Below are 13121 nucleotides of genomic sequence, written 5' to 3' on the forward strand. Positions count from 1 at the left end.
ATAGTTTTCATAGTATAGGTCTTTCATCTCCTTGGTTAAATTTATCCCTAGGTATTTTATTCTTTTTGATCCAACTGTAAATGAGATTGTTTTCTTAATTTTTTTCTGGTAATTTGCTATTATCATATAGAAATGCAACAAATTTTTGTACAGTTGTCCCTTGAACAACACAAGTTTGAAATGCATAGTTTCACTTATACGTGAATTTTTTTCAATATAGTTGGCCCTCCATATCTGCAGGTTAAGCACCTGCAGATGCAACCAAATGTAGATTAAAGACACTATTTTTGATCTTTTGTTGGGAATCCACAGGTGCAGAGGGCTGACTGCATGTATTGCTCTACGCCATGTTATGTAAGTGACTTCAGCATAAGTGAATTTTGTTATCTGTGGGGAATCCTGGAACCAATCCCCTACAGATATTAAGGGATAACTGTATACTGATTTTGTGTCCTGCAACTTCTCTGAATTTATTTATTAGCTCTAACAGTTTTTTTTTTGGAGGAGTGGAACCTTGAGGGTTTTCTATATATAGTACCATGTCATCTTCAAATAGTGACAGTTTTACTTCTTCCTTTCTGATTTGGATGAATTTTTCTTTTTCTTGTCTAATATCCCTGGCTAGGACTTCCAATATTATGTTTAATAACAGTGGCAAAAGTGGGTATCCTTGTCTTGTTCCAGATGTTAGCTATGGCCTTTATTATGTTGAGGTATGTTCCCTCTATACTCTTTGTTGAGAGATTTTATCCCAAGTGGATGTTGAATTTTGTTAAATGCTTTTTCTCTATCTACTGAGATGATCATATGACTTTTATCCTTCATTTTGTTAATGTGGTGTATCACATTGATGTGTAGATGTTGAATGATCCTTGCATCCTTGAAATAAATTCCACTTAATTGTGATTTGATTCTTTTAATGTATTGTTTAATTTGGAATGTTAATTAGAAGATGTATGCATCTGTGTTCATCAGGAATATTGGACTGTAATCTTTTCCAGTACTGTCCTTGTCTTGTTTTGGTATCAGAGAAATGCTATCCTCATAAAATTAGTTTGAAAATATTCCATCCTCTTCTATTTTTTAAAAAAGTTTAAGAAGGATTGGTATTCTAAATATTTGGTAGAATTCACTAGTGAAGCGCCTGGTCTTGCATTTTTGTTCGTTGCGATTGTTTTGATTACTGGTTCAATCTCCTTACTAGTAATTGGTCTCTTCACATTTTTTATTTTTTCATGATTCGGTCTTAGCAAGTTGTATATTCTTGGTATTTATCAATTCCTTCTAGGTTATCAAATTTGTTGGTGTGCAATTGTTCATAGCAGCCTCTATGACTCTTTGTATTTCTGTGGTAATGTCTCCTCTTTCATTCCTGGTTTTGAGTCCTTTTTTCTTGGTGAGTCTAGACAAAATTTTGTCAATTTTATGTTTTCAAAGAATCAGCTATGAGTTTCACTGATCTTTTCTATTGTCTTTTTAGTCTCTATTTCATTTACTTACACTCTGATCTTTATTTCCACCTTCTACTAACTTTGGGCTTCATTTGTTCTTTTTCTAGTTCCCTGAGATATAAAGCCAGGTTGTTTATTTGAAAATTTTCTTCATTCTTGATGTAGACATCACTATAAACTTCCTCTTAGAACTGCTTTTGCTGCAGCCAGAAGTTTTGGTATGTTGTATTTATTTCAATTTTCAAGTGTCTCAAAGTAGTTTTTGATTTTTCTTTTGATTTCTTTGAGCCATTGGTTGTTCAGTAGCATGTTAACCTCTACATATTTGTGAATTTTAGATGTTACAGTCTTAAAGAATTCTTTATAAAGTTCTGAAGTTATTGCTATTGTTATTCTGTTTTATGGCTCTGAATTTAATCCCTTTTTTTCCTAGCATGGTTTATTTGTGCTTGTTATAATTTTAACTTTATTGAAGAATAACATTATACATAGAAAAGCACACTAACTGTATACTTTCCTTTTAATCTTTAAATAATTTCTCCCTGTTTTTTTTTTTTTCCAAGTCCCTCCCTCCCTCTTTCATGTACCTCTATCCATTCTCTCTTCCTCAAAACCACCTTCGGATGTTAATTGTTTTTCAAAAATATTAATTTCCACTTTTATTTTCCTTTATTTTACCCTTTGTCCTATTTATTGTTGCATTTTCTTGATTACTGTTTTCATTACTTCTTGAATTATATGGTTAGCTCATTTTCTACCTTTTCCTATTTATGAAAACCTATGTACTGATTTAGCAGCAACCCACACATTTTGACATGTCAGTTTTTCTGTCTCTTGTGTTTGTCCTCACTCTTATCACTCTTAAATAGCATTCTGGGTTGACTATCATTTTTCTCTCAGAGTTTAAAATTTTTTAGTAAAACTTTTTTATTATGGAAATTTTCAAAAACACCGGGAAAAGAATCCAGCATTAACAATTATCGACATTACATTTCCTCAGCACTTTGGAGATGGTTAAAAGTCAGTTGTCATTTTTTTTGTCATTTCTTTGTGGGACAGTATCTTTTCTCTGCTCTTAACATTCTTTCTTTGTATTTGGTGTTCTAAAAGCATTAACATGATGTATCTAGGTAGAGACTTAGTTTCATGTAAACTGTTTCTTGAATCTGAAAATTCATGGTTTTTATTTATAGTATTTCTGATTCAGAACCCTTATTTGACATAACTGAGTTAAAAATAAGATTCTGAATCAGAAATACTTTCTCAAATAATTGAAGTACTGCATAATAAAACCATGGCAACTGTTATGTTAAAAAAATTCTAGCTCAAAGAATGAGGCTTTAAATATAAAAATCTAATACAAAATAAAGAGGCAGGGGAAGGAAGGCATTGTGACCATGATGAGGGTGTAACATTCTCTTCTTGGAAAGCCATTGGAAAAATCTGCATATACTTTTGAGGAAAAAAGATGCAACTCATTGGCCCACTAGTGAATAATAATAGAACCCTTCTAGTTTGAGTGTTGTGACATATTTGATAATTTTACAATTAATATTTGATTTGGCGCTTTGGACTGCTGTAATAGAATACAATTATACATATTTCCTTTTTTAAGTTCCAATGTCATATGGCTTTTATTTTAGAATAAATCCTTTAATTTTGGAAATTTTCACTGATCACATTTTCTATGGAAATATAATAACTGGCAACTTACCATTTATTCAAATGGTAAGGCAATTTATTCAAAAAAGTCTTTATTCTACATATTTGAGGGGTTTTTTTTCACATTGGATGTTAGCACTATAGGATCTTTATATTTGCCTCTGGAACACCCAAGTCTCAATCTATAGTTATAGTCTGGAAAGACCTGTATTTTTTAACCATGTGGGAGAATTATAGAAAAAAATTATTCGTATTTATAAAAAGTTTAAAGAAATGATTTTTCACAATTACTTCAGACCAAATAAAATGTTGTAACTTAGATTGCTTCAAAAATAACTATTATCCTGTGGTCAAGATAATAATGAAATGTTATTAAAAATCTTCTAAATTTCTTTTAGAACTAATTGCTTTGATAACAGTACTCTCTAGGTGTTTGTGTGTGTCTGTATATTTATATCAGATGAAGGCCTAGGAGTAGATAGGTTTCTTGAATAATTACATTCTCACCAATAAATTCTTAGTGTCAAGCATCAAACTCTATAGTCGCAGAGATGCGGAATTAGCAAAACTGCATAAAACAGTAAGTACACACCAGAGACAAGAGATTATCTTCCCTGTCCTCTCAAATAAATCAAAGGAAACATGTGTTTGATCTTTTAATGTATCAGTTGTCAAACTCTGTTACAGAAATACATCAGCTTGTCTTCATGAAATCTTTTATCTAATATCACATAATCTAGGTTAAGCACATTTTGTTAGAATGTGTACCTTAAAAGACAGCCACGTGTTTCTTTGCATCTCTTCAGATTGATTCATCCTGAGATAAGATTGAAACGTCGCTCTACATGCTCTCCAGCATAACTGCTGTCTTTTTCTTCACTTAGCGCTTAACCACTTCTAACATAATGCACAATGTACTTTATTGTTAACTGTGTTTCCCAACACACCCCATCCCCTGCTCTGTAGAATGTAAGCTCCACAAAGGCAGGAATTTTTATGTTCTGGTAAGTGGTATATTCCAAGTGCCTAGAGCAGTGACGGACACCTACTAGCACTCAAGACATTCACTGAATAAAATCATGGTAGGAGATGAGGTCAGAGGTGTTAAGGGGATAGAGGTGGGGGAACTGATCATCTAGGCCTTGTAGGCCATTATAAGGACTCCAGCTCTGAGTGTAATGGGGAGCCACTCCAGGATTTGGAGCAGAGGAAGGCTGAACCCGACTTATGTTTAAAAAACATTACTCTATCTGCTGTATTAAGGATGGCTATAGTAAATGGGGTGGAAGCCAGGAGACAGTTATGAGGCACAGTAATCTGGGTGAGAAATGATGCGGGCAAAGATCAGGGTGATAGCAGTGTAAATGCTGAAATATGGTGAAGTCTGGTTTATTTTGAAAGTAAAACAAAGGACATTTCCTGATGGGTTGGATGTGGGCTGTGAGAAAAAGAGAGGAAATCAACAATGACAATAAGGTTGTTCTGGCTTAAACAACTGGAAGAATGAAGTTGTCATCAGTTGACTCATGAACGATTGTGGGAGGAGAACGAAGGTGTCAGAGGAAGATTAAGAGTTCAGCGTTGGACATGTTACGTTTAAGATGTTTTGTTAGGCGGGTACCAAGGGACACCAAAGGCTAGTGGATCTGTGTGTGGCTGAAGCTGAAGGAATGTTTCAGACTAGGGACGTAAATTAAAGATTCACTGTACATAAATGGGGCTTAAAGTGAATGCAGAGAAAAGGAATAAGGCCTGAGCAACCTGGAGTTAAAAAGTCTTCGAGAAGGAATAAATTTTATCACAGAAATAGAAAGAGTATCAGGTTCTTCTCAGGTAATAAGTGCCCTGAAGGAAAAAAAAAATATCATTATCGGGTGATGACAGGTAAGAATAAGCAAATTATGAACATAATTTAAAGATAGAATTTATTCTCTGATGGTTTACTCATGCAAACTGCACATAAAAGAAAATAGTACAGTTTGTGTAACATTGCAAATATAAGGACTCAAAATGCTAGGTACAGAAGTAGTGTGACATCTTGAAAGTTAAAATGAAATTTGTGTTTATACAACTAATAATGATTTTTATTTGCCGAGTACAGACTGATTTACAATGAAAGTTTTGCTAACGTTGGTAAGCTGATTAACCGTTTACATGACTTCTTACATCTATGTATTTTTATTTTACAGTTGCAAGAATTCCTGTTATCAAAGAACTTTAACTTGCATAAATAATAAAATGAAAGGAAAATGCACTGAAGGACTTAAGAGAAAAATTGAGGCTTTTCCTGGCCCATTCAAACTACAATAAAAAATAGCTTTCTTGCAGAATTCATATTTTGTGCCTTTGAGATCAACTCCTTAACATAATTATGAGAAAATCATGATTAGACATTGATTACTTTAAAATTATAAAATCAGTTAAAAAATTTTTTAGAAGTAGAATTACCAACTAAAAATGCTCTCATTTTTAATAAGCCAAACAATAAAATTCCTATTATCTTCATAACTTAAGTCCTGAAATGTCATTTGTATAATTTGAATGTTTCCCAGTTTGGAACTTAGGCAGGTGGGATATTTCCTTGAATTATTAAGGATATTCCATACAGGTTTTTAAATGTCAGTCTCATTAGAAGATGGCACTGAGACTTTAGCAAATAGTGTAGTATGGATGCAGAACAAACTACACAATTTATTATAAATGCATTACAGATATTTACATAATGGAATCCTGCTTAAATGCCAGAAGTTGCTACTGGGTAGGACTCATAACTATTTTACAAAGTTTTCTTACACACATCTACTACTTTTTAATTTTTAACAATTTAGTCTATTTTAAAATAGTGTACTGTATTTTGAACATAACTGCAGAATAAAAATAGATAATGGCACATTAGAAAACTCAGTATCCCACAGGTGACTGGATAATGAGAAAAGTGTACCTACAATCATCTCATCAGAAACAAACTACATCATGGAATGTTAGTTATCCAAGCCTGCACAGTAATGACGTTTTAAATTGCAATCATCTATTGGCCAGCATCACACTGAAAGGCATCGTTAAACATTCAAGCAAAGATTGCTGGCATAAACTATTGAAAGAAACACACACATACACACACACACACACAAACACACACTCACTCTTGCTTCTCACATTATAATTACATTGTTCTAAAGATAGATACTGATTTTTTTCCCACGAGAAACGTTATCAAAATTTGCTACTAAAAGATGACAGTGCTTTCACAAGAATAAGTACAAGTTAGCTTGCAAGTACAAGACAATGGGGGTAGACAGTCTTAAATTTTCTAAGTAGTAATTTTTAGGCTTTTCTGGCAACCATACCATACTTGATTATGCATAAACTTCTCAGTTTATAACCTGAAATCTGCAAAAATAAAAAAAAAAACTTAATTTCAAAAAATTATTGGATACCTGATAACCCTGTATTATACATAATTTCATATTAGCCTCAAAACATAAGGTTTAAAATACTGAATTTAAGACTTGAAAAATAGTCATTTTTGAAAAAAAGGATTCCAAACTTCATGTTTACTTAAAATCTTTAAAAAGGAAAATGCACTATTAACGATCTTGATTTAGGTTCAGATTAAGAGTGTGCATAAAAGCACTGTATGTCTTTTACCATGTTTTCACTCACTTAAACAGTATTCTCTAATGTTCTTCCTTTTGTGTAATGTGCAAAATAAAAGGCAAAAAGAGTAAAAGCAAATTTCTATCTTTCTCTTGCTAGTGCTTTATGACTTTAACATTACAAAGTCAATAGGGACTTAAGCCGAACTTTGGTATAAATGATATTAACAATATTACCATCACAGTTGAGGGTTAAGAGGTGGTCAAAAGAAATGGAAGTGGGGAGAGAGGTTCAGTAACACCCCCATTTATTAAAACACCACCAAATTAAAGGTGAAATAAACCATGATGAATTATAATACAATTTACACATTGAGCACAGAAAAATTAATAAATCTAATATTTATAAAAAAGCAAAATGTCCTTTTCCAGAGACTAAAAACTGTTGTTCAGTCTGATCATCAACTGGTGCTACACCAACTTTAGAGCCAAATTTAATTTCAAGTAAAAAAAAAAAAAGTACAACCACAGATTTCGCATAAATGAAAACTGGTCTTTCCTTGATTTCCCTTTGAAGTCACTAATGAGTATCTAAAACAGCTGCACTGCAGGTTTCTAATCAACTTCCTGAGGGCTGTGATTGCGAGGAAGGAGCCATAACAATCTGTGAAAGTGCAGGCTCTGTACTCTGGTCTGCCATCTGGGTGAGGACTGAAGTGGCTACAGCTTCTGCCTTGGAGGTTGAACTGACTCCATTGGATGTGCTGACAGAACTATGCTGTATAGCTTCAGTATGTGGACTACTCGGCACTGACAGATCTTCTGAACTATCATCTTTATCAGCAGCTGAGTGGAAAAAAGAAAAATTAGTTTCTTAAAATTTCTGTAAGAATGTTTCAATAGGTTGAGTCAATATACAGAATGAAAACAAAGTATTTTACAAAATCAGTTATTTAGATACATTGGTGTAAGGGGCACTGAATAATTGAAAGGTGGCTATAAGTCATGAAGTAGGCAATTTTATTTGAAATAGGTCAAAGGCACAACCATGCACATGGAAATATCTGGGTGCCCAGCGCCTCAGAGAATAGAGCTAAAGAAGTATTTGCTAAATAGCATTAAGAAAAAAAAAACAGGATATGAATTTGGGAGACAGCCTCCTATAGCTATAATCAAACACTTATCAAACAATACATTTAACAAATCCAGTCTGTTTGCCTAACATCCCATTCTTATTAAAAGATGAAAAAAATGTATAACCACATGCATAAGCAAAATGAATTCTTACATACAAATTATACCTTTAAATTATTCCTTCTACATTCTCCAAAACTGTATTTATTCTGGCTGACTTTCCATTTATTGCAGCAATGGATGATTACAAAACCTGACTGTAATGATGCATACGCATGAGAATAAGCAACACTAGCTGTTATCGTTGCATGAACTGAGATTCAAATAAAAATCTACATAAAACTCTACATACTGCAATTGAAAAGATATTTAGAAAAGGGCATTCTAAATATTTATGGAAATAAATCTACCAATTTTTAGACTTGAATGAATCTCCTATATCTTTCTCATTTTAATGGAATAAAATCCAATAATTTCATTTAGTGAAAAATTTGATATGCACAGCACGTACACACAATTACAGTGCATGTAAGTTATGAGACGTAATAACATGAACACCTGTGAACCCAACTCCCAACTTAAGAAAGAGAACACTGCCAATAACCCTGATGCTTCCTGGAAGCTTGTCTCCTTACCAAAAGTAATCGCCATTATGATATTTTGTTAACCCCTCCCTTGGTTTTTCTTTGACGTTTTGCCAAATAGGTATGTATCTCTAAACAATACTGTTTAGTTTTCTTACTGAAGATTCTGAAAACAGTATCATACTGGATACATTCTTTTGCACTTTGCTTTTTTTCACTTGGCATTAAAATAATTTTTATTTAGTGTTTAGAAGTGACGAGAAGCAAGCTTTCTATCAAATCTGAGAATGCATGCTAGCCTGCTTACCAATAGCCAAGTCCCCATTTTGAAAGACAATTGTTAAAAGACCATGGACCCTATGAAGCAGGACTCATCTCATGATTTATAATGTAGAAGATGGAGGAGGAGGAACCTAGCAAGCACAACTTTTATTCAAATAAAATTCCTTATTTTGAGGGTTTTCTGAAATACAGTCATTCTTATAGAATTTTGACACAGTTGCCCCAAATTCAACCATTTTTGAAAAGGTTTTAAAATAGTAAGTGAGACAGAATCCCATCTTCTCTATAATCTGCTATGAATGCAAAACCACACTCCTGGATAAAATTTTGACCTCCGGATATGAAAAAAAACATAATCAGTAATCCTTCTAAAATTACATAAAGCAGTGTTATAAATATTTAAATTCAGTTAAATAGACAACACCATAGTTACATGTTCCAAGAAAACACTAGCAATGACAGTTGAACTGAAGAGAATACTAAAAAGCCTTCTCTGTTTACTTTACCACTATTCTTAAGGGGAACACAAGCTGACCTTTCTCTCAATGTTAAGTTCTATGAATACACCAGCTTTCAAAAATAAAGAGGCTGATCTGTGATGAGTGGAATAAGGAAATGTAAATACGTAGTGGAGGCAATGACTCAAAATTAAACAGTAAATTCTAAGGGACAAGTGATTATCTCGTCTTTTAAAATTAGGTAAAGCGAATCTTTAGGCTGTACAAAGAATCAAGTACTCACTTATAAATTCTATAAATACAAATTTTATATATAAAATACCTTTATAATGAGATGTCTGCACCTATGTCCACTTCTAGAGGGTGAGGTGATTAAGATTACTAGTATAATCACAAGCACTAGAAAAATACAAGAGACCTTAGGGCACTCCTAGGTCCATTTTCGGCCCTACGTAAATGAACAGAAACCAGCTGTTTGACAATGCCCTCTCTCTGAATATGTTCAGTACTGAAAATATAAGCTCTCAACTACATTTAGGACCCAAGAAGCTTTCCTTCTCATTTATGATTATAGAAACTAAACAACTATAACACAATTTTAATTATGCCCAGAGATCTACAGAAGGTGAATTAATGGCATAAGATCACTCGTGCTTTATTCTTCATGGAACCCAAATATTTAGAATGTATTCATATTTTCATTCACGTTTTACAATATCTGACTGTTAAATTGCCAATGGTCATGGTCTTCCCATGACGAAGGGGTTTCCTAGGATGCAGGACTTTCAATGTTAAAACTGAGACCCTATGACACAGTGTGATTTTATACTGTCACTTTTATCTGTAAGACTCTGTAATAGTCCTTAATTTCTACTAAACCTTAGTTTTCTTTCACAAATGTTTTGACAGAGTTAACTAGTACTACAGCTCACTACCACTGGCAATTGTTGTATGCAACATGATGAAAAGTGTTAGGTATTTGTGATTTCCCCTTATTTTCTATAAGATTTAAATATTCTCTTAGTCAATTTCTATATTTACCTTGACTATTAAACAACAGAAGTCAGAGTTTTTTCCGAAGACTTCAAATTTGAAGATAGAAATTACTTTAAAATTTCTACAAAATCCAATTATCTCCCAAGAGTTGAAGAGAATTTTAGGCTAGAACTATACTTCAGTTAATTTGATTATCTAGATGACTAGACAGGAACAAAGGTAAGAGTAATTCTGAATACCGAAAATGTCTTATTCAAAATGTCTTGCATTCTCACAACCAAGTATAATATATGTTCACTAAAAACTTATTGAGATTTTCAGTCAGTTTATTTTAGAGTATAATACATAAACCCATATATCTATATACTTAAAAATACCTTTATAAATCATGCTTAAAATTAAAAATTAGCCTGCACTGGCTGAACATATACTGCCTGGATAATAAATAATAAGAGATAAAACTTTTAGGATTATACAATAAATTATTTAAGATTTAAAAATTGCAGATAATTTTGAATTGAATGCAATTTAAGAGTTAATTTTCTAATTTTATAGAATCATTTGTATATTTTCTTTTGAGCTATCTAAATTCAAGACAGCTCTCTTGTTAAAATCATGTATGCATAATGCTAAACTCAGTAGCTTCTATAGGAAATTATGTTGTTAAGTCAGATGGGAGCCATAATGGCCTCATCCCTGCAGCAATCATTGTTAATACAAACCCCAAACATATTTCTATATGGTTCCAATTTACTCCACAATGTGTTTCACCATCCTGTCGGAATGACTAGATATCAAAGGACTGAGATTTATTTGCTCGAAACTGACAAAAATCAATGTTCTAAATATATATGGCAATAGAGAGCTGCTAAATTTACTGAATCTTTTAAATTAAAAAATATTGCCCATTCTGATGAAACTGCTTACAATGACTACAAGTAAAGATGGTGGCCATTAAGTTTTATCGTGAGCACCTGAGGAACTGTTTGCATCCAATACAAAATGTTTTTCTTTTGAATTACTGACACTGGCAAATTAAAATGAAGTGGATACATATGGTTGAAACAATCTTCACATTTACAAATATCCTGAAATACCACTAAATCATAAAAATGAAAGCTATGGGTTATATATTATGAATGTTGCTTAATGCATTCCCAGCTCTGTTATTTGTTACAAATTTGTGTACAATGGACAAAATTGGCCATTTATTCAAGAGTAACAGCTGGTTCCAACGTTGTGCATCTTATCAAAAAGAAGGACATTACAAGAAGGAAAAAGCACAATTAACCTTTAAAATGCTGAAAACAGAAGACTCTTGTTTTGGGGAAAAACATTTGAGAGGAAACTTACAAGCAGATAAATTAAATAGTGTTCTCTTTTAGCCTTTTTCTGACTAACTAGAAGACTCAATATAAAGGTTCCTAACAAAAAAACTGCACAATGCTGATAACTAAGAAAGAATGATAGGGTCTGATACTATAAACATATGTTATTAAGTGAAGAGAGTTGATTTAAAAATATACATCATTAACTGAATAGAGGCTGTAAAAGTAGTGTTTCAGTCTGTCAATCTAAGACAGTGTTACACTGGGAAGATAATCAAAATAATCAGCAATACAGTATATTTTAAATTATTAACTAATTCATTTTGATCTATAGCAATCCCTAGAAAAAAGCTAGAAATAGGAAAATTCAAAAACTCTAGATTCTAAGAGGTATACCCAATTTCATAATAACCTTGTAGAAGTTCTGATAATTAATATTAAATATTAGCACTGCAGTCTCCATTTTTTTAATGGTAGCTTGATTCACTCTGACAGTATTTCACTGATGTAGCCTAAGGCTATAGGTAATGGAACATTACTCACTGTGATAGCCAGATTTCTTCTGCATGGCGGTTACAGGGCAATCTTTATGAGCCAGAAGAAGCTGTTTCAGCTGTGCCACTTCATTTCTCAGCAGGGTGACTTCACTCTGGAGAAGAAACAACTTATGTACCTTACCAGCATCAGATTAAACATTTCTTACTGCTTAAAACAAGTGAAGATCAAGATATGAAAACAGGACATCTTTAACAGAATATCAAGGAATAACTGCTTAAATATTTTTCATCAGTACATATCAATTTTTATATTTTAGCATTTGTACAAAAATGCAACTTTTATAAAAATTTACAGAGGATAATACCATGACCAGATAGCATATTTCAAAGTTTTTACATTTCCATCTGCCTTGTGACTGCTTACATACTACAGGTTACCTGTTCAAGGTATTTTTATTTTGTATACATTATATGCTCTTTTGATTATGTGAACAATTAGAAACATCAAGGGAGTTAGAATAAATTTTCGCTCACTCTATTCACTTGAAAATGAAAAATTTATCCTGAAAACTCAATTAAGCAAGTTTCTAGTTTTCTAGAAATTAGGAAAAGCTCCATATGGGAAACAAAAATAACCAAAGAATCATGGATACCTAAAATGCTTTTAAGGCACTGTGTTGGACATGGAACCAATTCAGTAGATGTAATGTGTAAATGACTTAGTTGTCTTTGACCTAGGCAGTTTGTACACATCTAAATGATAAATCAATGGTAATTTGTCCTATTCCTTATTACAGAAAGAGCACTTTAGATTGTGTTTTGCATGCATTAACCTGGAAGAATATATGTAAAAATTTCAAATGAAGAGAGTCTAGGTAATTTCTTTGGGTCACACCCAAATATTAAAAACACAAATTCGTGATAATTACCAGTACTCAAGAGTTAGAAATATAAATTTAATTAATTGGTAACAAAAAAATCTTAATTTACAAACCCCACTTATTTGGACTTACATTAAATTTTAACCATTCAGATGTGATCTATAAATGAAGAAATATAGCAAATGGGTGTAGTAAAAGCTCAGGAACTTCATTTTCCACTCCTATTCTCTTAACCAGAAAGCTGAATGTAAA

The 13121-nt window shown here is 32.5% G+C and overlaps 1 protein-coding gene across 2 annotated transcripts in view; it reads right to left on the reverse strand.

Annotated features, from left to right (window-relative positions):
• Positions 1–5019: 5019 nt before the first annotated feature.
• Positions 5020–13121, reverse strand: part of ATF2 (activating transcription factor 2) — a 71208-nt gene continuing 63106 nt past the window's right edge. For both annotated transcript variants that reach the window (XM_025039341.1, XM_006921222.3), the window contains 2 exons: positions 12035–12140; positions 5020–7555 (listed from right to left, as the gene is read on the reverse strand). In XM_025039341.1, coding sequence (XP_024895109.1) covers positions 7329–7555; positions 12035–12140 — 333 coding nt within the window. In that variant the 3' untranslated portion in view covers positions 5020–7328. The remainder of the gene's footprint in view (positions 7556–12034; positions 12141–13121) is intronic.

The sequence above is a fragment of the Pteropus alecto genome, unplaced genomic scaffold (genome assembly GCF_000325575.1).
Source record: "Pteropus alecto unplaced genomic scaffold, ASM32557v1 scaffold3, whole genome shotgun sequence".
Classification (NCBI taxonomy): Eukaryota; Metazoa; Chordata; class Mammalia; order Chiroptera; family Pteropodidae; genus Pteropus; species Pteropus alecto.